Source organism: Heptranchias perlo, chromosome 36 (genome assembly GCF_035084215.1).
Source record: "Heptranchias perlo isolate sHepPer1 chromosome 36, sHepPer1.hap1, whole genome shotgun sequence".
Classification (NCBI taxonomy): Eukaryota; Metazoa; Chordata; class Chondrichthyes; order Hexanchiformes; family Hexanchidae; genus Heptranchias; species Heptranchias perlo.
In genome coordinates this window covers 5461647-5487463 of record NC_090360.1, presented here as the reverse complement: position 1 = coordinate 5487463, position 25817 = coordinate 5461647, and the positions used below count along the sequence as shown (strand labels likewise).

General features: G+C 44.0%; 2 protein-coding genes across 3 annotated transcripts in view; one reads left to right on the top strand and one right to left on the bottom strand.

The window, feature by feature from the left end:
• LOC137304018 (cadherin-23-like) overlaps nucleotides 1-25817 on the bottom strand; it is a 223347-nt gene that overhangs the window by 87403 nt on the left and 110127 nt on the right. The gene's annotated exons all lie outside the window — the stretch shown is intronic.
• vsir (V-set immunoregulatory receptor) overlaps nucleotides 1-25817 on the top strand; it is a 40382-nt gene that overhangs the window by 5765 nt on the left and 8800 nt on the right. Inside the window, exons 2-4 of the mRNA XM_067972418.1 lie at nucleotides 19986-20393; nucleotides 22143-22211; nucleotides 25021-25131. Of these exons, the coding sequence (XP_067828519.1) occupies nucleotides 19986-20393; nucleotides 22143-22211; nucleotides 25021-25131 (588 nt within the window). The remainder of the gene's footprint in view (nucleotides 1-19985; nucleotides 20394-22142; nucleotides 22212-25020; nucleotides 25132-25817) is intronic.

Below are 25817 nucleotides of genomic sequence, written 5' to 3'. Positions count from 1 at the left end.
GAGAGTAAAGTGAAGTAAACAAAAATGTACAAGAACATAAAACCACGTTGTGACTTCCTTCTAATCCAGGCTGCTCACCATCAGTGACATTTGCTGTACCTTTCTCACACTGTGTGACTGGAGAACTGAGTCATTCACATCCTACTTTCAAAATGGACACTCAAAAGAGTTGTTTTTTAAAAAAAAATCAGTTTTCAAATATTCAAGGAAAAAGACAAGATATACTTAAGAGTGTTGCAACTTAAAGAAACACACTTGTAATTACTCAACATCACCGTTTAAACTGCATTTACAATAAGCAACATAAACTTGCCCAATTACACCAAATGAAACTAATGAATGACAACAGGTCAACCCATATACTCACAAAACTATTACATAGCGCAGAAGTTATTCATCTAACTTTACTCATTTCGCGGTTTTGATATTTCTCATACATGGCACTGTAATGAATCGGGTGATAGGATAAGCTACCATTCACAAACAACTCATATATTGTGGGTGCTGATCACTGAACTGACTTCCACAGCCATGTGTTCTCACCTCACTGTTTCCAATACATAGCTGATCGCATCTCTGACAAAACAGAGAAGGAATCGCAACTTGGTGTATCACATTACAGCAGTTATATTACATAGAATGTACAGCATGGAAACAGGCCATTCGGCCCATCTGGTCTATGCCGATTTTATGCTCCACACAAGACTCCTCCCTTCCTACTTCATCTCACCCTATCAACATATCCTTCTATTCCTTTCTCCCTCATGTGTTTATCTAGCTTCCCCTTAAATGCATCTCTGCTATTTGCCTCAACTACTTCATGTGGTGGCAAGTTCCACATTCTCACCACTCTCTGGGTAAAGAGGGTTCTCCTCAATTCCCTATTGGATTTATTAGTGACTGTCTTTTATTTATGGCTCCTAGTTCTGATCTCCCCCACAAGTGGAGACATCTTCTCTACCCTACCAAACTCTTTCATAATCTTAAAGACCACTATCAGGTCACCCCCCACTCTTCCCTTTTCTAAAGAAAAGAGCCCCAGCCTGTTTAATCTTTCCTCATAGGTATAACTGCTCAGTTCTGGTATCATCCTGGTAAATCTTTTATGCACCTTTTCCAGTGCCTCTATATTCTTTTTATAATATGGAGACCAGAACTGTGTACAGTACTCCAGGTATGGTCTAACCAAGGTTCTATACAAGTTCAACATAACTTCTCTGCTTTTCAATTCTATCCCTCTAGAAATGAACCCCAGTGTTTGGTTTGCTTTTTTTTAATGGCCTTATTAACCTGTGTCGCTACTTTTAGTGATTTGTGTGTCTGTACCCCCAGATCCCTCTGCTCCTCTACCCCATTTAGAATCTTATTTTACAAGGGTTGTGTGGCCTCCTTATTCTTTCTACCAAGGATATATCTGTCACAAAACAAAATACTGGAGTGAATGGAATGGGTGTATCTTGCTGAACCTGTTTATATTACAATGAACATCCCAGGATAATCACATAATCCTTCTCGTGTGAGGTATATCACATGTTTATCAATGGAAAGGACGAAAAAAAATTGCAACACCCCCCCATTTGCTAAAAAGATACTTCATTTCAATTGAAAATCTTAAGAATATTCTAACTATGATAATTATGAACCAGCAATTACTATTTAGCTCAATAATTTTCATAAACATCCAAAGGTTTCAATCTTGACCGCCATTTTTTTAAAAAGCTGGACAAATATCTTATAACAAAATGGATGGAAGGTATAGGGATAGGGATATGCAGCCATAGATGGTGAAATATTAGATGGAACATTACGGTCTAGTTCTCTTGGGACAATAGGAATGCCATTTGGGGAGTAGGTGAGATTAAGCAACATTAAATTGATTGCGCAATAGACATTGATGAGGAAGGTCACTGAGTCCATCCCAGGTCATCCAACCAAAGAGACCCTCAGGTCCTCCCCATCATAACATTCATTGTCTTTACCTTTATTACGCAATCTGGAAGTGCATTTCATGAGTTAAAAAGACTTGTATTTATATATCACGACCACATACAGCAATGTGATACTGACCAGGTAAACTGTTTTAGTGATCTTGGTTGAGGGATAAAAATTGACCAGGACACCGGGGAGAGCTCCCCTGCTCTCCTTCAAATAGTGCCATGGGATCATTTACGTCCACCTGAGAGGGCAGATGGGGCCTCGGTTTAACGTCTCACCCGAAAGACAGCACCTCCGACAGTGCAGCACTGAAGTGCCAGCCTAGATTATGATTCCAAGTCCCTGGAGTGGGACTTAAACCCAAGACCTTATGACTCAGAGATGAGAGTGCTACCACTGAGCCACAGCTGACACCTCAATTTATTAACCATATCTACCGCAGCTACTCGCCTTCTCTCTCGTTTGCCACTCTGTATTTCACATTGGAGCCTTGCAGGCTTATAGTAACTGGCACCTGACGATAAATGTAAAAGGGAGAGAACAGTAACTTTCCTGTGACGGGAACAAAAGGAAATGGTACAGTAAACGTGCCTTTAGTCTACAGGCAGTTTTCTGATCCAACGATGAGACGTTAAACCGAGGCCCCATCTGCCCTCTCAGGTGGACGTAAATGATTTCTCCCATATTCTACTGTAGCCACTCTGCTCCTCCATGTTACAGCCTTTTCCCACAGTTAATTTGGCTGCTGTGTGAAGACTAATGGGTTAAAAAAAAGTGAGGTAAGAAGAGGCCAAAAACAATCACTGCATAAGCAAGAACTGGGCGTCAACACAAGGCACTTGGTTCCAGCAAAGCATTGATTTCTGAGTGTACCACAACAGGAAATGAAATAAAAACATAACACTGCACTAAAGTTTCTGTGTAACCCTGCCATCTAAACAGCCATCAAATAACAAGGGCTTGCACTGTGTAAACTGCGGGTTTTTTCCAAAAGTATATTTCTAAAAATTCATGCATATCAATCCTCTATAAAGAGTTGCATTTATATGGCACCTTATACGGTACGTTTTACTACGTTAAAGGCGCTATATAAATGCAAGTTGTTGTTATTTTGATTCTCAGGATGCTCCAAAGCTCTATGAATGAATTGCTTTTGAACTGAAGTCATTACTGTTTAACGGACAAATGCAGCAGCCATTTTGCACACAGCAAGGTCCCATAAACAGCAATGAGATGAATGACCAATTAGTCCATTTTAGGTGGTTGAGGGAGGGATGTTTGCCAGGACACTGGGCGAGCTCCCTGCTCTGATTTGTAGAGTGCCATCGGAACTTTCAATGAACTCCCGCAACAGAGGGCTCGGTTTCATATCTCAACCTTACAGCTGACTACTGCACATTGTGTTTGTTTAATTGCAGTCACGGAGGTGATTCCACGACAGGAAGGACATTTCTCAGATACCAAGAAATTGAGTTTTAAATATGCTGGTGTCACCAATTTGGCTGCAGTCCATTTTCCTAGAACTGCTCTCTCTCTCTCTCTCTCTCTCTCGCCTTCCAGACATTAGGCTCGATTAAATTGGAATGACTATACTTCAAATTATTTGCTTATTGAGGCAATCTCAACCCAATTTCAATTTGAACGGCACTGTGACAGCAGCCATAGGGATCACTGGTACAGGAAGTGGAACTGAATGCATTCGAGGGCATTCTTCTGAGGACAGACACAGGCACGATGGGCTGAATGGCCTCCTTCTGTGCTGCATCATTCTATGATTGGGTTAGGATGAATTTTTTGGGGAAGTGTAGAGGGAGCTCATCTAACTCGCACCGCCTACCTAATCGGGGAGTGCTTGATTAGAGTTGCCAAACCTCCAGGATTGTCCTGGAATCTCCGGGAATTAAAGATTAATCTCCTGGACGCTGCTGCGAGCAGACACCCAGGAGAAAGATCATTGGAACATTATGTAAAACATGTGTTTTTAAAGTTTTCTTTGAATACTTCTGGTCATTAGTTACAAAAATATTGGAGATGGGGGGGGTGAAAGTTTGTTGGACCGACAGTCGAAAATCATTCAATTGGGTAAGGAAGAGTCTGTTTGCTTTCCGTTTGGGGTGGGAAGGCTGCAAGGTTGGATATATCAGGCGGCCAATGGCGGGAACGTGGGGGCGGGATAGTTGGAGGCGGGAGGTCATGTGATGGAACCTCCAGGATGATGTCCAGCCCTGCGTCATGCTTCCAGAATTTAAAATAGTGCTTCAAGTTGTGCAATTTCAATGTCCTCGTCTATAAATAAATCTACGGCCTCACCCTTCCCTATCTCTGCAACCTCCTCCAGCCCAGTTCACACTCTCTGCTCTTCCGACTCAGTTTTACTCTGTATCCCGCTCCCTCCCTCCATTCCACTGTCGATAGCATGGCCTTCAGCCATTGCACCTCCACACTCTGGAAATCACCCCCCCCACCACCTTGCTGCATCACTCACTACCTTCAAAAGCCTCCTCAAAATCTACCTTTTGAGCACCTCCTTAGTGTCTGATCTGCTTTCTGTGAGGTGCCTTGGGATAGTCTCACAACACTAAAAGCACTATGCAAATGCAAGTTGTTGTTGTACGTGCCACTCAAATGGCACAGATCAGTATCTGGTTATGTGTTTGGGTCTCATAGAATCACAGAATGATACAGCACAGAAGGAGGCCATTCGGCCCATCACACCTGTGTCGGCTCCTTGAGTCCCACTCCCCTGCCTTTCCCCCATAACCCTGCAAACTTTTCCCCTTCTAGTATTTATCCAATTCCCTTTTGAAAGTCAATATTGAATCTGCTTCCACCGCCCTTTCAGGCAGCGCGTTCCAGATCATAACAACTCGCTGCGTAAAAGGTTTTATCCTCATCTCCCCTCTGGTTCTTTTGCCAATTACCTTAAATCTCTGTCCTCTAGTTACCGACCCTCCCGCCAGTGGAAACAGTCTCGGATTCTTTTATTCCGTACGAGGGGCAATTTTAACCAAACTTGCCCGGCGGGAAACTGACGGGTGTGGTTCGAATGCCGGTTTTGAAGCCCAACTGGAGTTTACTCTTCATCGACCTCAAATCAGGCGGTGTCCGATCCAATCCAGCCAGTTTCCCACCAGCCGGGTTAGGTTAAAATTACTCCCCATGTGTCAGCAAGTTGATTACCTCATGATTTCTCTTTTTTTTTTGACTTGCCCTCACTTATGGACACTCGTGGAAACTTACTGTTTGACATACACAAAGAATCTGAGAGCTATCTGGGAGTGCTGCAAAGGGCTACAGGCAATGCCTACCCAACGCAGAGCCATAGCTCAGAGGTCAGATCATATTCAGTGATTAACAAGGTACATTTCCAGAGTTATCGGCAATAGTTTAATGCACCCAGCATTGCCTATTTTGTCAGACAAGAGCACCATCCTTGGCTGGAATTGATGGCAATCCCTTAAAAGAAAACTTTTGAGTTACAGATTTCTTCAACTTTATACGCATTATCTTGACTTCAACATCTTGCGAATGTTAATTCGTTCTTAATCTCTCATTTCCACATTAAATTTATCTTCTGTGCTCAATAGGAACAGTAAATTGTTTTGGAATGATCATTTAACAGTCTGCCTCGGCCCTAAGCTCTGGAATTCCCTCCTTAAACCCCATCTGCCTCTCTCTCCTCCTTTAAGACGCTCCTTAAAACCTACCTCTTGGACCAAGCTTTTGGTCACCTGTCCTAATATGTCCTTATGTGGCTCGGTGTCAAATTTTGTCTGATTACGCTCCTGTGAAGCGCCTTGGGATGTTTGACTACATTAAAGGCAGTATATAAATGCAAGTTGTTGTTGTTGCGGTAATAGGTGATGATGCATTGTTTGCGACTGGCCATTATATATGGAGACTAAGGGAGTTCTATGCATTTGATGGTTTCTTTCCTTCTCTTTTCAGCAAGGTGCAGGTGGCCATTAATACAGAAAAAAACATTCTGTTTAGTCACCAACCCAAACCTGTTTTTAATTAAATCTCCTTGAAACTAACCCTCCCACATTGGCATTTCTACTTTCCAATATAGTCCCAAGAAGGATGGCATTGTCCCCTGGTGGTTACAACACAGCAGCCACCACCGAGGCTGTTCTCTAGCTGGTCTCCATCAAGTGTGCAACAGCAACCCAGGATTGACTCTCCTTACGATTTTTCCCTCTTGTTGGGCAAGCGTCAAACTGAAGCAGTGAGGAGGTCCCCGTGGGGGAGGGAGCACCTGCCCTCTGCTCAGCACACCTCCACATTTGCATGGTTCCGATTGAGAACTCTGAGCTGTAGAGGAATCGCAGCCATGAGCCCACATCCCACCGCACTGTGTCACTGCTTGTTGATGCGCTAATTCACTTTGCCAACATACTGACGATATTCATTATGGTTTTAAAGCAGACAACTTTTAGTTACTTGAGGGAGCAAAACATCTTGACATTTTAGGGAACTTGATTAGTGGGGCTGCGATGAATTTCCCTCACCACATTCCCTATATGACTTACCAATCAGGAAGTAAACAGATACAAAATCTGGGACTTATTTATAGAAACAAAGAGAATTAGAACATAAGGCTGTCTGAATAACTTTTACGTTAAGCTTGTGTGCTTCCCTAACAGATGCAACCAATGAAGTACTTTTTGAAGTGTAGTCACTGTTGTAATGTAGGAAACGGGGCAGCCAATTTGCGCACAGCAAGATCCCACAAACAGCAATGTGATATTGACCAGATAATCTGTTTTAATGATGGTCGTTGAGGGATAAATAATGCCATGGGATCTTTTACGTCCACCTGAAAGGACAGGCGAGGCCTCGGTTTAACGTCTCATCCGAAAGACGGCACCTCCGACAGTGCAGCACTGGAGGTCAGCCTGGATTTTGTGCTCAAGTCTCTGCAGAATAAGTTGACAGATCAAACCGAACGTCGGAAGCTTAGAATAACAGCACAGCACGAAGAACTGCTGAATTGGCAATCATGAGCCCTCCCCCCACCCCCCCATCCCCCCATTGAAACGTTGCCAGGAAATAAATGAAACATTTGATCAGGAGTTTCATTCTATTGGGAGTCGGCAACTTGAGAGCTGCTGAGTGAAATTCGGCCGATTTCTTTTCACTCAAAGGGTAACTGAGCTGTGGAGTAAGTTACCGGGCAAGGCCAATGGAGCAGACAGTGTGAATGGTTCAAGAAGCAGTTGGCTATATTTCTGGAGAGAGAAGGGTTTGAAGGAGAAGATCAGAAGGTGGGGATAATCTAAGGGGCTTATCGGGCATTTTTTTTTGACTCAGGATTTGGGCAAGGCTGTATTTATTGAACATTTCTGGGAAGTCTGAGAATATGGTAGGCCCTTTTCTAGATAGCAATTGTTTTTACAATTGAATGATTTGCTAGGCCACTTCAGGAGGCAAGAGTGAGGGGCCAGAGTCATATGTAGGCCAGTCCAGATAGGGATGGCAGGTGTTCCCTGAAGGACATAAGTCACACTAGTTGGATTTTCCACAAATTACCAGATTTACTGAAATCAATTTCTCAACTTGTCATGATGGGACTTGAACTCATAACCTCTGGGTTGCTAATCAAGTATCAGAACCACTATACCACCGTATCCACACAATGCCCTGTGCCAATTTGTATGCTTCCCTCACAGATGTAGCAAAACATGGATGAGTGATGCTAAGCTAAGTTCCTTGTTGGTGTCCAAAGTTAACCCTCACACATGTCGACCCAGCCACTTCCGGAAGTGCAGGAATCCAGGACTCTTAGATTTGCGCTGGAGTTGTAGGATTGCCCACTATCTGAGCCTTTAAACCTTGACTGTCTGCCTTGGCCTGGGAAAGTTAGCTTGGAGGGGACCACCTGCTTCTGGGGAAAAGAGTTGAATTGCACAACACGTGTGGGCAATGAACAGGGATTAGGCAGTGCCTCATGCGGAGAAAAAGACCATCAGACTTTATGGACCAAGTGGCCTGGTTGTATGCTGTGACATTCGATGCAGTGTCACTAAGGAACAATGGGCCGAGCTGAACAAAATGAAATGAAATAGCTTAGCATCAGATTTCATGCTTGGAAGTTCCTTTCAGAAGTAGTAGTTTGCAGATAAGTCAAGGTTAGCGATAAGCTCAAGAATACTGATGTTCAACCCTGCATCGGAGACAGGGATTTACAAGCATCCGTCAATCTAAGGAACTTTCCTCAGCGTTTAGGCTCTAATTGACCTCACACTTAGAGCACTTTCCTACAGGAAGTACCCGATCGGTGATCTTAAAAGGGACGGGGCCAGGTAAAATACAATTCCCTTCAGCAATTAAACGTCGCTGTGCTCCAGCTCTCCAGTATTACTCTCGAGCATCATCATGGGAGCCTCATTAAATCTCAGTATCGTCTTACCGTTGCCCTGACACTTACAGTCTGTGAATGATACCCCTCCCACACACACACACAAAATCCCTGCAAATGGCTTTGTTTGAAAAGTTTTGAAACCTCTGCCAAATGACTCAGGTACAAAGAAGCTCTGTGAACAATAAAAACTTAACAGACAACAGACAAGGAAGCTACAGTTCCAATCAATAAATAAAACCTCCATCAAGTTTACTTTCATACACCAACTGTACTTTCCCTTGCTTGCAGCAATCTTTTCAGACACTCCACCTCACAGATTTGGCCGTGTTTAAGTCTTGTGTATATTCTATTCGTTCTGGTTCTGCTTGGAAAGCTATTTTGAAAGAACGAGTCATGTCAGTATGTTTCGAGCTAACCTCCGATGAGAAAAAGACAGACTTGCATGTATTGGGTACCTGATCACGTCTCTCTGACATGTCTCAAAGTCCTTCACATACAATGGGTCCAGTCACTGGGGTTAGGTAACTCCCAACAGCTATTTTGTGCAAAGCAAGATCTCACAAACAGCAGTGAGATGAAAAGCCACATTGTTAATATTTGTACGATCATGAAACCTCCCCCTCCCCCAAACAGGATAACCTCTATAATGTATTCCAGCATTTAACAGGTGAATAGTGCTGAACAGAAAACATCCCTTTCAACCTAGAAGGACACATGCACTTTCTAAAAAGAGCTTTCGGCTTTTGTGAGAATCGTTATGTCGGCTTTTTATTAAAATAGCATTCCCTCCCCCACATCCCTCACATTTCACAATTCTGCAGCAATGATTTCTCAGATTCCCTGAATTGCTCCCACCCCACCCTCCCATTCAGCTGTTCAGCATGGTTGCCGTTTAAAAACAAACCCTGAACATTCTGTACATGAGGCCAACTAAAGGGTCCCTGTTAAAAGCTCCCGGACGCCAGTCCTTCACTCTCACTGGCACTATCTCTGGCCCACCTAAAATCGGATTTCTTTTTTTTTACCCAAAATACTTTCACCGTGCAATTTATTCCTTTCTCGAATGTGAGATTAATTTTTAAAATTTACTTGTGGGTTTAAATTTTTGCCAATACATTCTGCAAGGTATTGTCATAGAGTAGTAAGCATTAGCATTAATTTATCCATAAATATATATATATATATATTGAAAGATTTGCGACGACCAAATGCCATGCTTTCAATCTGTCCGTGGCACAAAAGATCGGTCACATTTTATAACTGATTCAACATCCAAGCAAAACACTTCACCAGTATCAGTTTTCAACGAGTGGCTCGATATTTGAACCATTCTTATCTACGTATTCTGATTGATTCCTGGCCAGAAACAAACTGAAAAGTACCACTACTTTTTCTCTCTGAACTCCTACTGTATCTTCGACTTACTGCGAGCAATGCCACTGTACGACCCTGCAAATCTACCACCGAGAGCTGTAATGGGAACACTACCACCTCCAAGTCCCCCTCCAAGTCACACAGAATTCCGACTTGGATATATAATCGAAGTTCCTTCAACGTCCCGGAATTCCCTGCCTGACACCATAGCTGAGAGCACCGTCAGCACGACGACAGAAGCAGTCCGACCCCGGCCTCCTCAGGGCTACTAGGGACGGGCACTGAACGCAGCATCACCAGCGTCACCCACGTCCCGAGAACAAATTAAAAAAAAAGAGATTCGACATATTCCTTTCTGAGCTGCTCTCGCTGCTGCCGCAACTGCGACGAAAACCTTAATTACGTGCGTAAACGGGATTTCTGGTGAATTTAAATATATGTAAGGTAGAGTTTAGCAAACCTTCTATGTGGTATGGTCAGGAGAGGATCCAGATGAGGTCTGTGCCATTGTTACCATGGCGACACCACAATGTATTTCAGTGACAGTTACATTGTTAAATCAGGCATTTGTAGAAAGGTTTCCTAAATACTATTCTTTCCCCCATGAAGCCACGCTCTTTAAAACAAGAAAACTAACTTGGATAAGACTGTATCATAGAATCTTACAGCACAGAAGGAGGCCATTCGACCCGTCGCACCTGGGTTGGCTCTTTGAAGGAGCTATGCAATTAGTCCCACTCCCCTGCTCTTTCCCCATAGCCCAGAACATTTTTCCTTTTCAAGTATTTATCCAATTCCCTTTTGAAATCTATTGAATCTTCTTCAGGCAGTGCATTCCAAATCGTATATATGCGTATAGTATTCTGTAGAATTTTCACATCAATAAGAGAACATTATGATGGATCCAACATGATACTGGGATAGGTCTTTCGAAGCTTGGTGGACCTGAGGTAATTGAGCATGGCTACGTATGGGGTGCAGCCAAAAGCAAACACGTGTTTCGCTTGCTGTTGGCTCCGTTTGTAATGACCTTCGTTGTTCCGATGGCAAGGGAGACCTTAATTTTCACGGATCTGGGGAGCTGGTGCCAGGTTCACAGGTTCCACCTCCGGCTGGCTTCAGGTTTAGCGCCTCTGAGGTCAGCGGAATCGAATCTGCCCAATTACAGAGCGCTCCAGCCCCGATTTTAACCTAGAGTTAACGGAGAGTAAAACTGCTCCTGCCGGCCGGGTTAGGTTAAAATCGGGACTGAAGGGCTGTAATTATGCTGGTTGCATTTGCAGAAAGTCGTGTCTCTGTATTCCCAATCAGTGTTTTAAGGGCTTAAGGAAAACATACCATGTAACAGAGAGTGCGTGGCGGGCAGAGATCATTATAGCATCGCTCGCCTGAAATTGCCCCTAACTCGGCAGTAATGTAAAAGCATTGAAACCTTAATTCACTCTTTAATTCTGTCAAAGATCAACTTCTTGAACGCTCCCTTCCTTCCTGAGCAAACTTGAATTAATCCAAAATGCCGTCCTCTCGCAGACAAGATCACGCACTCCCATTACCACTCCTCATCCCACTCCTCGCCCTTGTTTCCAAATCACTCCACTGCCTCGTCCCTGCCAGCTCATCCTTCAAAAATATCTCCCAACATGCGTCCTCCGTGTCTCCAATTATGGCCTCCTCCTCGTCTCCCATTCTCTCTGCTCTAGCAACCGAAAGCCAATCCTTCAGTCACTCTGGAACTTTCTCCCCAAACCACTGTGTTTCACCAATTCTTAAGACCATCTCTTCAACCATTGCTTTCTGTTTTGCTCTCAATTTCTCCCACCTCTGCTGAGAGTCCTCTTTCTTCTCAGTGCTACATACCCTGAGATGTTATCCTACATGAGGGGTGCTATACAAATATACATTGTTGCTCCTTCATGGGGGTCCACTGTTGCACGGTACATTAATCTCAAGGTGTGGAGAAGAAGAGATGGAAATGGGATTGGAGTAGATAGTTCTGATGTGGAGCTAGCAATGACACGGACACCATGGGCTGAAAGGGTTCCTTCTGTGTTGAAATTTACACAACTCTACCAAATAAATTATACGAAAAAGAGAGACAGAGCACTATGGTACCAGCTCTCAATGAGTTCTTAGTGATGAGCCAATAATGAATGGCCAAATCAACGTGGGAAATATTCAAAGGAGCATATTAAGGTTATCCTTGAGCATGCGTTGGGGTCTATAATTCAGATACAAAGACAGATATTGAGCAGAAACAAATTCCTGGTTCCAGATACAGACTTTTGAAATGTATTTCTTCTATACAAGTGACTCATGCAAATACTTTCACTGCTGGCACAGACCTTGTAAATGCTAGCATTGTAAACAATCTGGGTGAAGGATATTTTTGAAAATCTACTAATGCAGGGCTTTTCGAGTGTAACAATTGTACGTTGAGTATCAAAGCCTTTCCCTTTGGGGAATCTCAGGATCGGTGTACAGAAAAATGAATCCAAGGGGCAATACCCACCATCGGAAAACTGACAGTAAAACTTTCTAACTGTGATGTAATGAAGCAATTCACATCGGGAAAGTATCATTGGTATTGAAAGTACACCATGCGAATATTAAGGGTATTTTCAAGATAACTGAGTCATTGGTTTGATACTGAGTTCTTCAAAAGGTGCTTTTATGCCACTGAAGTGCAGCTGATTCACGATGCACAGGTCTTATGCAGTCAATGGTAGAAGAGACCCGCTTGTTTCTGGATCTTTGGATCTGCTGCCTGGAATACTATCCCCCGAGATAGTACTCGAAATGCACTGGCTGTTTCCAGATCACGTTACGATTTTTTCTTAAAGCAGAAGATTCTTTTTCAATTGTAAAATCTTTTTTTTTTGCTGACCTTTGCCTCCTGTACGGCAGATTTGTAAAATGGAGAGCTGGTTCTCTGTGCATTTGCAGGTCCTCATTGGATTGTCAGATGCACCGAAAGATAATGACGAGAGAGGTCTTCTCAGGATAGCTATTTTGCACCAGTTGGGCTTGGCGTTGTGTGGAGTATAACTCCAGTCTAATGATGTTGGCACTTTATAAACTTGCTGCAGTCTTTTTAATATTAAGGGAAAGCAGAAACTCTCACCCACACCGTCCAATCACAAAAAATAGCCAATGGTGGTGCGGAGCTGCAAGCACACACGGGCAGAGCTCTCTCCTGGTGGGCAGTGTGTGAATCACAGCTCGCAGTATAACTCTGGTCTTGCTGGCTGTGCTTTGCACTCGACAGCTACTGGGCTCAGTAAATTGCAGCTTTCGGTAAATTTGTCTCTGTCTCTACCCACACATGGGGTGGTGATTTTAGGAGGCAGGTGGGGGGCGGGCGGGGCTCCGAAAATCGCGCAAATCCCGTTCGGGTTCGGAAGCCGGCTCCAACCCGCCGACTTCTGAGTTTCCCAGGAACCCACTTGTGTGCGTCCGGGTGACCCGAAAATGGAAGTCCTGACGGCAATTAAAGCCGGTGGGATGACAGTTAAAAGCTAAATGTACCTCATTGAGGTACTTAAGGCACTTTACCTATGACAGAAGGGATTAGAAAGATTTTTTTAAAACTTACCTGGGCGGTTTGCCCACCACTTCTGATTTACGCCTGGAAGGGCCAGATCAGGGAAAAAGAAACTAAATAAATTAAATAAAAAAACATGCAATGAAACACTAAATGCACCTACCTTTGAAACCTGCTCCGATATCCGATGTCTCCCACTCTGATGTTCCCCTCTTCACCCTCTGGATGTCCCTTCGATCTTTCCTCGATGACCCTCTCCCCCTCGATCTGCCCCTCTTCCCCCCCCCCCGATCTTCCCCTCTCTCTCCCTGGTCTTCCAGTCCAGCGCCAGATCTTCCATTCTCCCCGCAACCCCAGAGCTGGACGCGTCTGGCTCTCTCTCTCTTTCTCGCCCCCACCCCATCCCTTGCATTGCAGCTCCTGATGGCAGCCAGCCTGTCAATCATGGCTAGCTGCCGGGCGCGAAACCCGGAGAGAACGTTAACCACAATCAACGTGCGATCGCGTCGGAAACGGTATGTTTGGTTCATGCGGGTTTGCCCAATTGCCCCTACCCCCCCACCGCTGCCATACCGCCTCCCCGCTAATATCGGAGCGATGGTGTCTCCCTCTCTCTGGGTCACAGGTAATCATATTTTAAGATGAAAAATTCTACAATCCCAACATTCACCATGTAATTTAAAATAGTCAACTGACCGAGTTTATAATTTTGATATCGATTGTGCAATTAAGATTTGATGCTGTGTTGGAGAGTCATCTTATATGTGTGGGATGGAAGATTTTATCGAACTCCCGCAGATGATTCAACATCTCCCCTTGTGACGTCAACACACGTGTCTTAACGTCATTGCACAAAATGTAATCTCGTCCATCAGTATGTGGGATTAATTAGTAATTGAGTCAGCAGGTTGTGGGTTCCAGCCCCGCTGCTGGATCTGAGCACGTAATCTGGGTTGATACACCAGTGCGGTACTGTGGGAGGAGAAGTTGAACTAGGGCCCTATCTGACTGTTCTGGTGGATTCGGGTGGATATTAACAATGTTGTGGCAGTGGGAGCAATCCCTGTTTCCTGGCCCACATTCTTCCCTTAACCAACATCATCGAAATAGATTAACTGATGATTCATCTCATTGCTACGTGTAAAATGGTTGTTGCGTTTACTGACACTGCTGTCTAAATAATGAATTGTCTGTGAAGCACTCTGAACCGTTCCTGCGATGTGGTAATGCGCCATATAAATACAGTTTTTTTTTTCTGTCATTTTCATTAATTTCATCCAAGTGTGGGGCCCACATGATTATCCTTCAAATTAGCACTCAAAACACATATAGCACAGCACGGATGCGTTTAAGGAGAAGCTAGATAAGCACACGAGGGAGAAAGGAATAGAAGGGTATGCTGATAGGGTTAGATGAAGTATGGAGGGAGGAGGCTAAAGTGGAGCAGAAATGACGGCATAGACCAGTTGGGCCGAATGGCCTGTTTCTGAGCTGTAGTTTCGATGTAACAAGACTACATCAGGTCACCTGACAGAGCGTTTAAAATGTTAAAAGGATTTCATCGGGTAGATATGGAGAAACTATTTCCTCTGGTGAGGGAGTCAAGAACAAGGGGACATAATCTTAAAATTTGAGCCAGGCCATTCAGAAGCGAAATCAGGAAGCACCTTTTCACACAAAGGCTAGTGAAAATCTGGAACTTTCGCCCCCAAAGGGCTGTGGACGCTGGGGGACAATTGGAGCTTTCACGATTGAGATTGATAGATTTTTGTTAGGTAAGGGTAGCAATGGGTTTGGAGCAAAGGCGGGTAAATGGAGTTTAGGTGGAAATCAGCCATGATTTAATTGAATGGCGGAGCAGACCCGAGAGGCTGAATGGCCCACTCCTGTTCCCAATCTTCTTATGTCACTATTCCAAGGCAAGTGCTGATAGATTTCCAAACTCTGTCTTTTCAGTTGCTTCAAAAACAACTAAAGCTGCCAACATTCCTCCCTCAACCAAACATGCCAAAAAAAATTAACTGGTCATTCATCTCATTCCTTTTAATGGGATCGTGCTCTGAGCAAAATGGCTGATGCGTTTGCCTACATAACAATCACTGCTCCTAAAAGTTATTAATTTGAGTCTAGAAATAACTGTTGGTTATGTAATTGAATGAATGCATTTGTCTGATACTCATTTGTCAGTTACTTTAATGCAGCCATTAACCTATTTATTTTAAATGGCAGAGGAATGACATGCGTTAAGTATTTGTATGCTAATAAGCTCAATAGAAATTTCGAGTCTATTACGTGTAGCACTTAGAGACGTGACAAGGTGTGAGATAAGGTCAGGTCCTCCTTCATTCCGATTGTGCGGCAAGATCGCATTGCCTGCCTGATGTTCAACCAGGGTCCAAACCCGACCCCATTATGTCCGGGGCATATTGTGAGGGTATCCTCAATTTCTTTAATACCCAGCTCCGGGCTTGGACCATCTGAAAAGTACTGACACAATCCTGTGCTCCTGGTCCCGTCTTCGGAAACACATTCTCAGACATCCAAAGGGAAAGCAGTGCGATCACTGCAGAAAAGTTTTTAAAAAAAATATATGAGTAGACAGCCTGTAACTCACAAAAAGGTAGAAAAATACAGAAATCTAATGACAAACCGACCAAAACCTAGAGGAGCTTGTGGGCTGCCCAGGGTAGTTTGAAAGCCTCTGAGTTAGGAGGGGTTGGTTATTACCCAAAGCCAATTGTGACAGCGCATGCTCAGGACGAGCCAAGGGTGGAGAGATTCAGTCATTCTGATGAATCAGGGTAAATGGAATGCACAGAAAGGCCAACCTGATCTGGACCAGCTGTTTCTTCATGCCAGGACCTCCAGGGGGACCACCAGTCCGCTGGCTTCAGGCTCTGAAGTTTATTTCATTTATGACTGTGCGCGTAATGTTAAAAAAGAAAATCAGAAAGGTCACCGGTAACTTTCAATTTGAAAACGCCAGTTAATAACAGATGCCAGATTCACCACTTGGGACGACTGAGGTGGGGATGCTGGTTGAAATAAAGTTTAGTTACAGGGATTCGTGACCATGGTACCATTTAAAATCTGCACCTCAAAGGGCCACTGCCTTCACAGAAAGAAAGGAAACACATGCACTGACATCGCATCTCATCATGTCCTCAGGGAGTCCCAAAGTGGCTTACATCCTATTAATTACATCTGAAGTGCAGTTACTGTTGTTATCTGGACAAACAAGGCAGTCAAATGGCACACAGCAAGATCCCACAACTAGCAAATGACCAGTTCCTCTGTTTTTGGTGGAGAATCGTGCCATGGGATCTCCCGTGTCCATCTGAAAAGGGCAGACGGGGTCTCAGTTAAGTGTCTTGTCTGAAAGACGGCACCTCCAACAGTGCAGCACTCCCTCAGCACTGCACTGAAATGAAATGCCAGCCTAGATTATGTGCTCAAATCCTGGAGTGGGCTTTGAAAATACAAAATCTGTTGGACAGAACATTTGCAGCTGAAACCGGTGCATAACATGTCCTATCACTGCAGAGCATCAATCGACAAATCAAATGGAATGCTAAACCATAGAGCCAGAAACAGTAGAGGAGAACTTAAATAAAGTCATGCTGAAACTGTTTCGTGCTGTGTCTAACAAATCTCTGCAGCACTGCTCATGGTCAAGAGTGTTCAGTTTCATATGGACAGAAACATTACACCATGTAAAACACAATGTATTACTCTGCTGCTTAAGTGTAGGTGTGTATCCCTTTAAGACTTCGAAGTCTAACTGCGATTACAAACAGTGGGCTGCTTCGTTCAATGGTTAATTGCTAGTCAGTTTGGATTGATTTTTGGGAAACTGATTTAAGAACTCATGGACGATGATATTCGTGTCCCTGGAGAGTTTTGCCTGCATGCTGCAAGTGAGTATCTTTGATTATTTATGCTTTTTCAAGTATGACATAGAAATGATACATTGGAGCACCACAGAGTGGGAAGGTACAGGTTTAATTCACTACTCTGCTTAGTTACTGATCTGAAGTGTGTTCGGGAGAAAGGGAAAATCAGCCGTCATCACCCATACTCTACCTGTTGATAAACAGCGATCTAGGTGATCACCTGCTAACCCTCTGGGTGATGGAGATCACTGGTCCAGCAGGACCAACGACGGGAATACATTTTGAAAAAAAAAATGAATTGCTCGCCAATAATTAGACAGATGGATGATATAAATAGACACAGACTAGACACAGACTAGACACCACTGCATCAAGGTCAGTTTATACTTCACAATAAGAGATGAGGAAATGAAAGGGACTGTGCAGCTACTGTGTGATCATCAAAACAATTGTAGTTATTTCATAACAATCACAAGCTATGCCACAAACCATTAAAGAGCAGAGATTTGACATTCCTGCACGCACTTCTTTTTAGCTTTGTTTACTGTTTTGCGTTGCACAGGAAGGCCTCTTTGCAACATTAAGATTATCTTGCGAGAGAACAAAGCACCATCATGCAAAATGATGTACTTGCAACACTTAGTGCAATCTGCTGGTTTTCATTATCTACATGCGTAAAAAAAAAAGTTTTTGAGTCTGTTACACTTCAGGCATGTGGGGGAGGGGAGAGAGTTGCAAGTTTTTTCCAGTACATCAAACTTGAAGTGCTGAATGTATAAAAAAAAAGAAAAGGCAGTCACTTCCTTCTTCTGACACAGAGCCAAGAGTTTACAAGCACCTGCCAATCTACAAACTACTCTCTCCAAGTCCGAATAAACTCAGGTGATGCCTATTTATCGCAATTAGAGTTTGCACGCAACTGGGCCGTAGCAGCAGAATATTACCTTGTTGCATCACATGGCATAATCCTCTTGTTATAAAACAGACTTACCATGAGCAATGCCAGGGGAGACCCACTAGTTTATAAAAATACTGGAATCTCCCCCCGGCCACACAATCCTCGATTGTCTGACCACTGAAATAACCTGAGGTTTAACCCAGTTCTCACCAAAACAGAATGATTAGATTCCAATGACAGATCAATTAATTGGACAATAAAGTTTAGCACAAATCAATAAAAGCCAGCTTCACCCTTGAAGGTATGTGTGACCATGGGACACTTAACTGAGACCCTGTCTGCCCTTTTCAGATGGACACAGGAGATCCTACGGCACTATTCTCCACCAAAAACAGATGAACTGGTCATTTGTTATTTGTGGGATCTTGCTGTGTGCCAATTGACTACCTTGTTTGTCTAGATAACAACAGTAACTGCACTTCAGAAGTAATTAATAGGATGTAAGGCATCCCTTTGGGACATGATGAGATGCGATGTCAGTGCATGTGTTTCCTTTCTTTCCTTCTGTGAAGGCAGTGGCCCTTTGAGGTGCAGATTTTAAAATGGTACCATGGTCACAAATCCCTGTATCTTTTAAGATGCTTTCCTCATTCTGGTCTGGGGTGAGTGAACTCGGTGAGCCGTTTATCCCAGGAAGAGGTGGATGGAAAACATAAGATGCAAAAATGTTTTGAAAGCAATAAAAATTGACGTGTGCCAGCTTGGCTCATTGGTAGCACGCTCCTGCCTTTCAGTCAGAAGGTTAAAAGCTTGGCCCTGCACCAGGGACTTGGGTACATAAGGATGAATTCAGATGAGATGGTAAACCGAGGCCCGTCTGTCCTCTCAGGTGGACGTAAAAGATCCCAGGGCAGTATTTTGAAGAACAGCAGGGGAGTTCTCCCTGGTATCCTGGCCAATATTTGTCCCTCAACCAACGTCACTAAAAAATGGATGATCTAGTCATTTATCTCATTGCTGTTTGTGGGATCTTGCTGTGCGCAAATTGGCCATCGCGTTTCCTACATTTCAACAGTGACTACACTTCAACAGTACTTCATTGGCTGTAAAGCGCTTTGGAACGTCCTGAGTTTGTGAAAGGCACCATATAAATGCAAGTTCTTTCTTTTAAATTCAGTAAGGTGAAGTTCCAAGCATGAACTTTATCAGATGGGAGCGTAACTGGAGATAGGGCTAGAAGATTAAAGCCCAATCTGCTCTCCACCTGAGAGCCTCACCTCACTGAATTTCCAGTAAAATCTACACACCCTGTGTAATACTGAGGGAGTGCCGCATTGTCTCTGGAACCTTGGATGAAGGGACCAGATTCTAGGCCTCACTCAAAAGGATACAGAGGGACTGAAGAAGGTGCAAAAAAAGATTAACTTGGATGATACCAGAGCTGAGAGGTTATGCCTATCAGGAAAGATTGAATGGGCTGGGGCTCTTTTCTCTAGAAAAGAGAAGTCTGAGGGGGTGACCTGATAGAGGTCTTTAAGATTATGAAAGGGTTTGATAGGGTAGACGTAGAGAAGATGTTTCCACTTGTGGGGGGAACCAGAACTAGGGGCCAAGATAAGATAGTCACTGATAAATCCAATAGGGAATTCAGGAGAAACTTCTTTACCCAGAGAGTGGTTAGAATGTGGAACTTGCTACCACATGGAGTTGTTGATGCGAATAACATAGAGGCATTTAAGGGGAAGCTAGATAAACACATGAGGGAGAAAGGAATAGAAGGATATATTGATGGGGTTAGATGAAATAGGGAAGAAGGAGGCTCATGTGGAGTATAAACACTGGCATGGACCAGTTGGGTTGATTGGCCTGTTTCTGTGCTTTAATTTCTATATAATTCAACGTAATGCCACAGCTACCCTCAACAGCGAATATCACCCTTGTGTTCTAATTATCTTTCTTTCACGCTTTCCCCCTTTGCAGATCAGGCTACAGTGCTGAAAGTATCGTCTGGTCACGTGGTCTACACGTGCCCTGAAGGACTGAATGTCACCTTTAAGTGCAGCCTCTCCGGACACCTAAAGGACAAGCATGACTTCTTGGCCAAGTTATGGTACTTCAGTCGCAGCAAGAATGATACGTGCGCAGAGAAGATGCACATCCGTAATACGTCAGTCAAATGGGAGACCCACAATCGGTACAAGGGCCAAGGCGTCTACATGAGTTCAGACCACAAGGGCGTATTCTGGGTCACCCTGACCAACTTGGTGCCAGATGACGAGGGGGTCTACTGCTGCGTGGTACACGAGCTGCACAGGTCGCAGGAAAGTAAACACCACCCGAAAATCGACCTGACCGTGCACGGCACCATGGAGCTCAAGGTCACTGGAGGTACGTCTCTTTCGAAATGATTCTGTCACGGACTGCACACTGTCGGCTTGCACTCAATACCTGCCCATTGGCTGGACTACCCGCCTCCTCATCCTCAGCTCAGAAGGAAATAGTCAGACATCAATGGGGATGAGGTTCATATTGCTGTGTGCAATTTTGTGGTTTCTATTTCCTCTGTTTTTTTTCTATAAGTTTACAATAAGCGTGTAGTATTTTTTGATTAATCGATGGTGGAAAGGGCCTGATTCAGCTCAAGGCCCGGGTTGCTGTTGTACCAAACTTGGTTGATACACCAACATTTATATAGTGCCTTTAACGTAGTAAAACGTCCCAAAGTGCCTCACAGGAGCGTTACAGAACAACATTTGATACCGAGCCACATAAGGAGATATTAGGACAGATGACCAAAAGCTTGGTCAAAGGAGGAGAGAGAGGTAGAGAGGTGGAGAGGTTTAGGGAGGGAAATTCAGAGCTTAGAGCCCAGACAGCTGAAGGCACGGCCGCCAATGGTGGAGTGATGAAAATCAGTGATAGCAACGTCATAAACACAGGCAAAAAAAAACACAAGGACAGGAATAGGCCGTTCAGCCCCTCGAGCATGTTCTGCCATTCATTTAGATTGTGGCTGATCTGTACCTCAACTCCCTTTACCAGCTTTTGCTCCATATCTCCTACCGAACAAAAACCTAGCGATCTCAGTCTTGACAGTTTCAATTGACCCCCAACATTCATAGCCTTTTGGGGGAAGAGAGTTCCAGATTTCCACTCCCCTCAGAGTTCCCAGATCCAAGAAAGAAACTGTTCACCAATGTCCACTTAAACTGATGGGCTCAAACTGTGGAACAATCAAAAGACAATTAATTCACCATTAACCCTATGCTCACTGGCCAAAACTTCCTCGGAACTAACGAAAAGACACTTCACCCCCATCAATGAGGTCATTATCTCTCTCCGCGCGGTCGATTTTGACTGCCTTCGCCTGGCGTTAACAGGGTGGAAATGGCCTCAAAATGGGGTCGGACGCCTCACCGCCCCCATTAGCACCGGCAGCGGGGCTGGCGCCATTTTGAAATGGCGCCTACCGCCGGGTGACCAAAGTGCCTGCCTGTTTCAGGCACTGGACCCCGTTTAATATGAAAATCAGAGACCTATGACGTAAATCTTCTTTGAAGGGTTAACATTTCACAATAAACAGGCACTTTTGTGAGTGAAAAAAATGAGCAATTTGATGAAATGTTGGCAAAAATAAAAGGAAAAACAAGTGAATAACCTGCAGTATCAATCAGAGATGAAATAACCACTGCTGGGACTTGACTCGATAACTTCCGCATGAACAGATGTGACTTTCTTAGGGTTTATATTTTTAACCAGTTGTTCTGAAAACATCTGATGTGTCGCACATTGCAGCAAAGCAAATGTAAAAGGTGTTTAAAGTGCTGGTGGAGATATAACCCTGCTAGAAAATTAGGGAGCGCTGAAATGGGTGAAAAAAAAAATCAAAGATCAACCAGAGAGTCACGGCCCTATTAGGTGTGGTTAAAAAATTATTGATTTGTGCACCTAATTTTAGCAGAAAGACTTCCTGTTTGTCACGCCTACTTCCTGATGCCACAATTTGGTGATGTTCTTGTGATATTGGTCATACCTGAAGTGTAACAGGAACACTTGTTGCTGCTGTGTAATTTTTCACAGTGTATCGTGAAGAAAATGCCGCTTAAATCTGATGCAATATTCTCATGTATTTTACAGCAAATGGAACTCACACTTCTAATCAAAAGTGCACTTTTCACGATGCTGCTGCAGTATCAGATTCAGAAGGTAAGATATTTGCTCTCTGATATTGTACTTTGGGACTATCACTTCTCGACCTCTCTGTACTCTTTGACACGGTTGATCACGCCATACTTCTGGACTGCCTCTCCTCCACTGTCCAGCTCAGTTGGTTTGATTCTCAACTGAGCACAGACAGAGCATCTCCTTCTCTTCCTGCACCTTCACCTCCACAGTCCCTAAAGGAACCATCCTTAGCCCTTCCTCTTCCTCATCGATGTGCTGCTCCTGGGCGACGTCATCTGGAGACATGGGATAAGCTTCCATACGTATGCTGATGACACCCAGTTCTACCTCTCCACCAGCTATTCTGGCCCTTCCACTAAAGCTGTGTTGTCAGATTGCTTGTCTGTAATGAGCCAAAGCAACCATCATCTTTGGCACCCGTCACAAACTCCTTACCGCCTCAGGCTGAACCAGACTGTTCGCAACTTCTATAGAGGGATATGGGCCAAGTGCAGGCAATTGGGACTAGCTTAGTGGTATAAACTGGGCGACATGGACATGTTGGGCCGAAGGGCCTGTTTCCATGTTGTAAACTTCTATGATTCTAACTCTGGCGTCCTAATTGACCCTTAGCTGAGCTTCTGACCCCATATCCTCTCCAGCACATGGGGCCAAAATTGCAACAGCACCACATGAAGTGGACAACCTCACCTGCACTGCACACCTTGGGGCAAAATCGCTGATTAAGCACTCTCAGCAAGGAGCCAAATTTGCAGGGAAGATCTCATACATATAAACTTCAGATGTTACTTTGTAACTGAAATATATTTCTCTTCTGAGGTACATTGCAAACTGTACTCTGTGTGCCTTTCCTTCGAGCATTCATTATTACACTGCACATCGGAATGACTCGATGAAACTGAAAAACCAGCACAGGCAATACGAATATGATGGGCAGCACCTGATTACACATGATGACGCTAATCACTGGACAACGTGTACATCGCAATTAGCTATTCAATATCATGAATGCTGCATCCTTTGATAAATGCATCATATACTTTATGCTTAAATGTGTAGTTTTTATGACTGTACATCACGTACAGGAACAAAGGAACATGACTCGGTAATTTGGCCCATCGATATGTTCCACCATTTTGTTAGCCATGGCAGTTCGAGGTCATCAATCCTAACTATCTATCCTTTCTCCATATCCCTTTACACCCTTACTTCCCAAGTATCTATCTTCCTTTTAAACTCCTTACCTTATCTTGCATCGATGGCCTTTTAGAATACCGTGGAGTTAATACCTCGGTTAAAGTAGCAGACAAAGCATTATCATCCAAATACACTCAGTGTTCGTACGCTCATATCGCATACATTTATTTCCAGGCCACAGTGTAAGCTCGCATTTAATGTGCCCAACTTACTGGAGTACATTAAGTTCCTCTCTGCCAGAGAACGTAAGCCCTCCAGAAGTGATTGCAGATTTGGAAGTGCTCAGAGTAAAATTTGAAGTGGAGCCTGATTTGACCTAAAATGGTCCAAACGGGGGCTGGTCAACTGCCCAGAAGAGAAAACGAGAAGCCGCTTGAGAGAAATGGAACTGATCTGGAGCAGCGCGAGTCTGGCCAGCGTTAAGGAGTTTTTTGATGGTTGTGGGATGGATTTTTGCAAACCATCCCACATTCAACCTCCTTGCTCAAAGTCATGATGTGGAGATGCCGGTGATGGACTGGGGTGGACAAATGTAAGGAATCTTACAACACCAGGTTATAGTCCAACAGTTTTATTTTAAAATCACAAGCTTTCGGAGATTATCTAATCTCCGAGAGCTTGTGATTTTAAAATAAAACTGTTGGACTATAACCTGGTGTTGTAAGATTCCTTACACTTGCTCAAAGTCCACAAACATGCACTTTCCAATAGGAGGGACTGGATAATGATCCAGGAACAGGAAACCTGACCCTTTTTTTCCACTTCCTAATCCAGAAGGCTGAGGCCAATTTTTAAACTGCAGCAACACAGCATCGCAACAACACTTGTGATTCTGTTGACAATTTATTCACGCTGCCCCACTGTTCAAGAGGGTGGTGGTGGAGGTGGAGGCAGTGAGTAGGAGTAAGTTTTGAGAAAGAAGTGCCTGAGGGATATGAGGGATGATGAGGCAGAGTTTTGTCGTATTGCGTTTGGGTGTAAATCTTTAGGTGAGCGGGTACTTTTGTTAGGCATGTTATGGAACCAAGGTGGGTAAATCTAAGTTAAGATACAGATCAGCCATGATCTAATTGAATGGTGGAACAGGCTCGAGGGGCTGAATGGCCTCTTGCTGCTCCTATGTGGAGGAAGATTGGTTGGTGAGGAATGCATGGCTGTAATCAATATTCCTCTGTAGGCTACGGCCAACTGCAACCAGAGGAAATCTGTCCCATAGTATGTTTTTTAAAAAAGTAACTTGGCACTGGGTAGATTGTTACCTGTGTGATTTGCCAGGATAGCAGGGGGTAGATCTTGACTTTGTGCGAGTGTAAAATGGGTGATTGCGAATTGGCAGGCTGAGGTCAATGGAGATAAAAATTGGGGAGAGGTTTAAAACGGGCTGCCGTTTTACGCTATCCGCTACGTCAAAATCTACCCTAAGGAGTGAGACAGAGAGAATCTTTCCCTCTTTTCCTTCTGTGCTGAACGTTGTGTGCTGAAAAGTAACAGTATAAAAATCAGTGAATTGTTAACAAGACTGCAAGTATTGGCAGCGCTGTAAATGTATTTACCCCTCGGTTCAATATGCTGTACGTGTCACTGAGGTGTACTGCACATCGAGTAATCATCTGCTGTCTGATTATTTCCTCAGCCACCACAGCTGCTGCATTGGCCACTATGGGATGTGTGATTGGCATCTTGTCGTTGCCCCTGATTTTGCTCCTCATCTACAAACAGAGGCAGGGGGCAGCCACCAGGAGAAGTAAGTGAAAACCAACTCCCGTGTTCACAGCAACTCTGCAGATCACAGAGTTCAGGCCTTCAACCCTGGATACGTTGGAGGAGTGCAATATTCACACCATTTTCAATCATTTCATAGAATCATAGAATCATAGAAGTTACAACATGGAAACAGGCCCTTCGGCCCAACATGTCCATGTCGCCCAGTTTATACCACTAAGCTAGTCCCAATTGCCTGCACTTGGCCCATATCCCTCTATACCCATCTTACCCATGTAACTGTCCAAATGCTTTTTAAAAGACAAAATTGTACCCGCCTCTACTATTGCCTCTGGCAGCTCGTTCCAGACACTCACCACCCTTTGAGTGAAAAAATTGCCCCTCTGGACCCTCTTGTATCTCTCCCCTCTCACCTTAAATCTATGTCCCCTCGTTATAGACTCCCCTACCTTTGGGAAAAGATTTTGACTATCTACCTTATCTCTGCCCCTCATTATTTTATAGACTTCTATAAGATCACCACTAAACCTCCTACTCTCCAGGGAAAAAAGTCTCAGTCTATCCAACCTCTCCCTATAAGTCAAACCATCAAGTCCCGGTAGCATCCTAGTAAATCTTTTCTGCACTCTTTCTAGTTTAATAATATCCTTTCTATAATAGGGTGACCAGAACTGTACACAGTATTCCAAGTGTGGCCTTACTAACGTC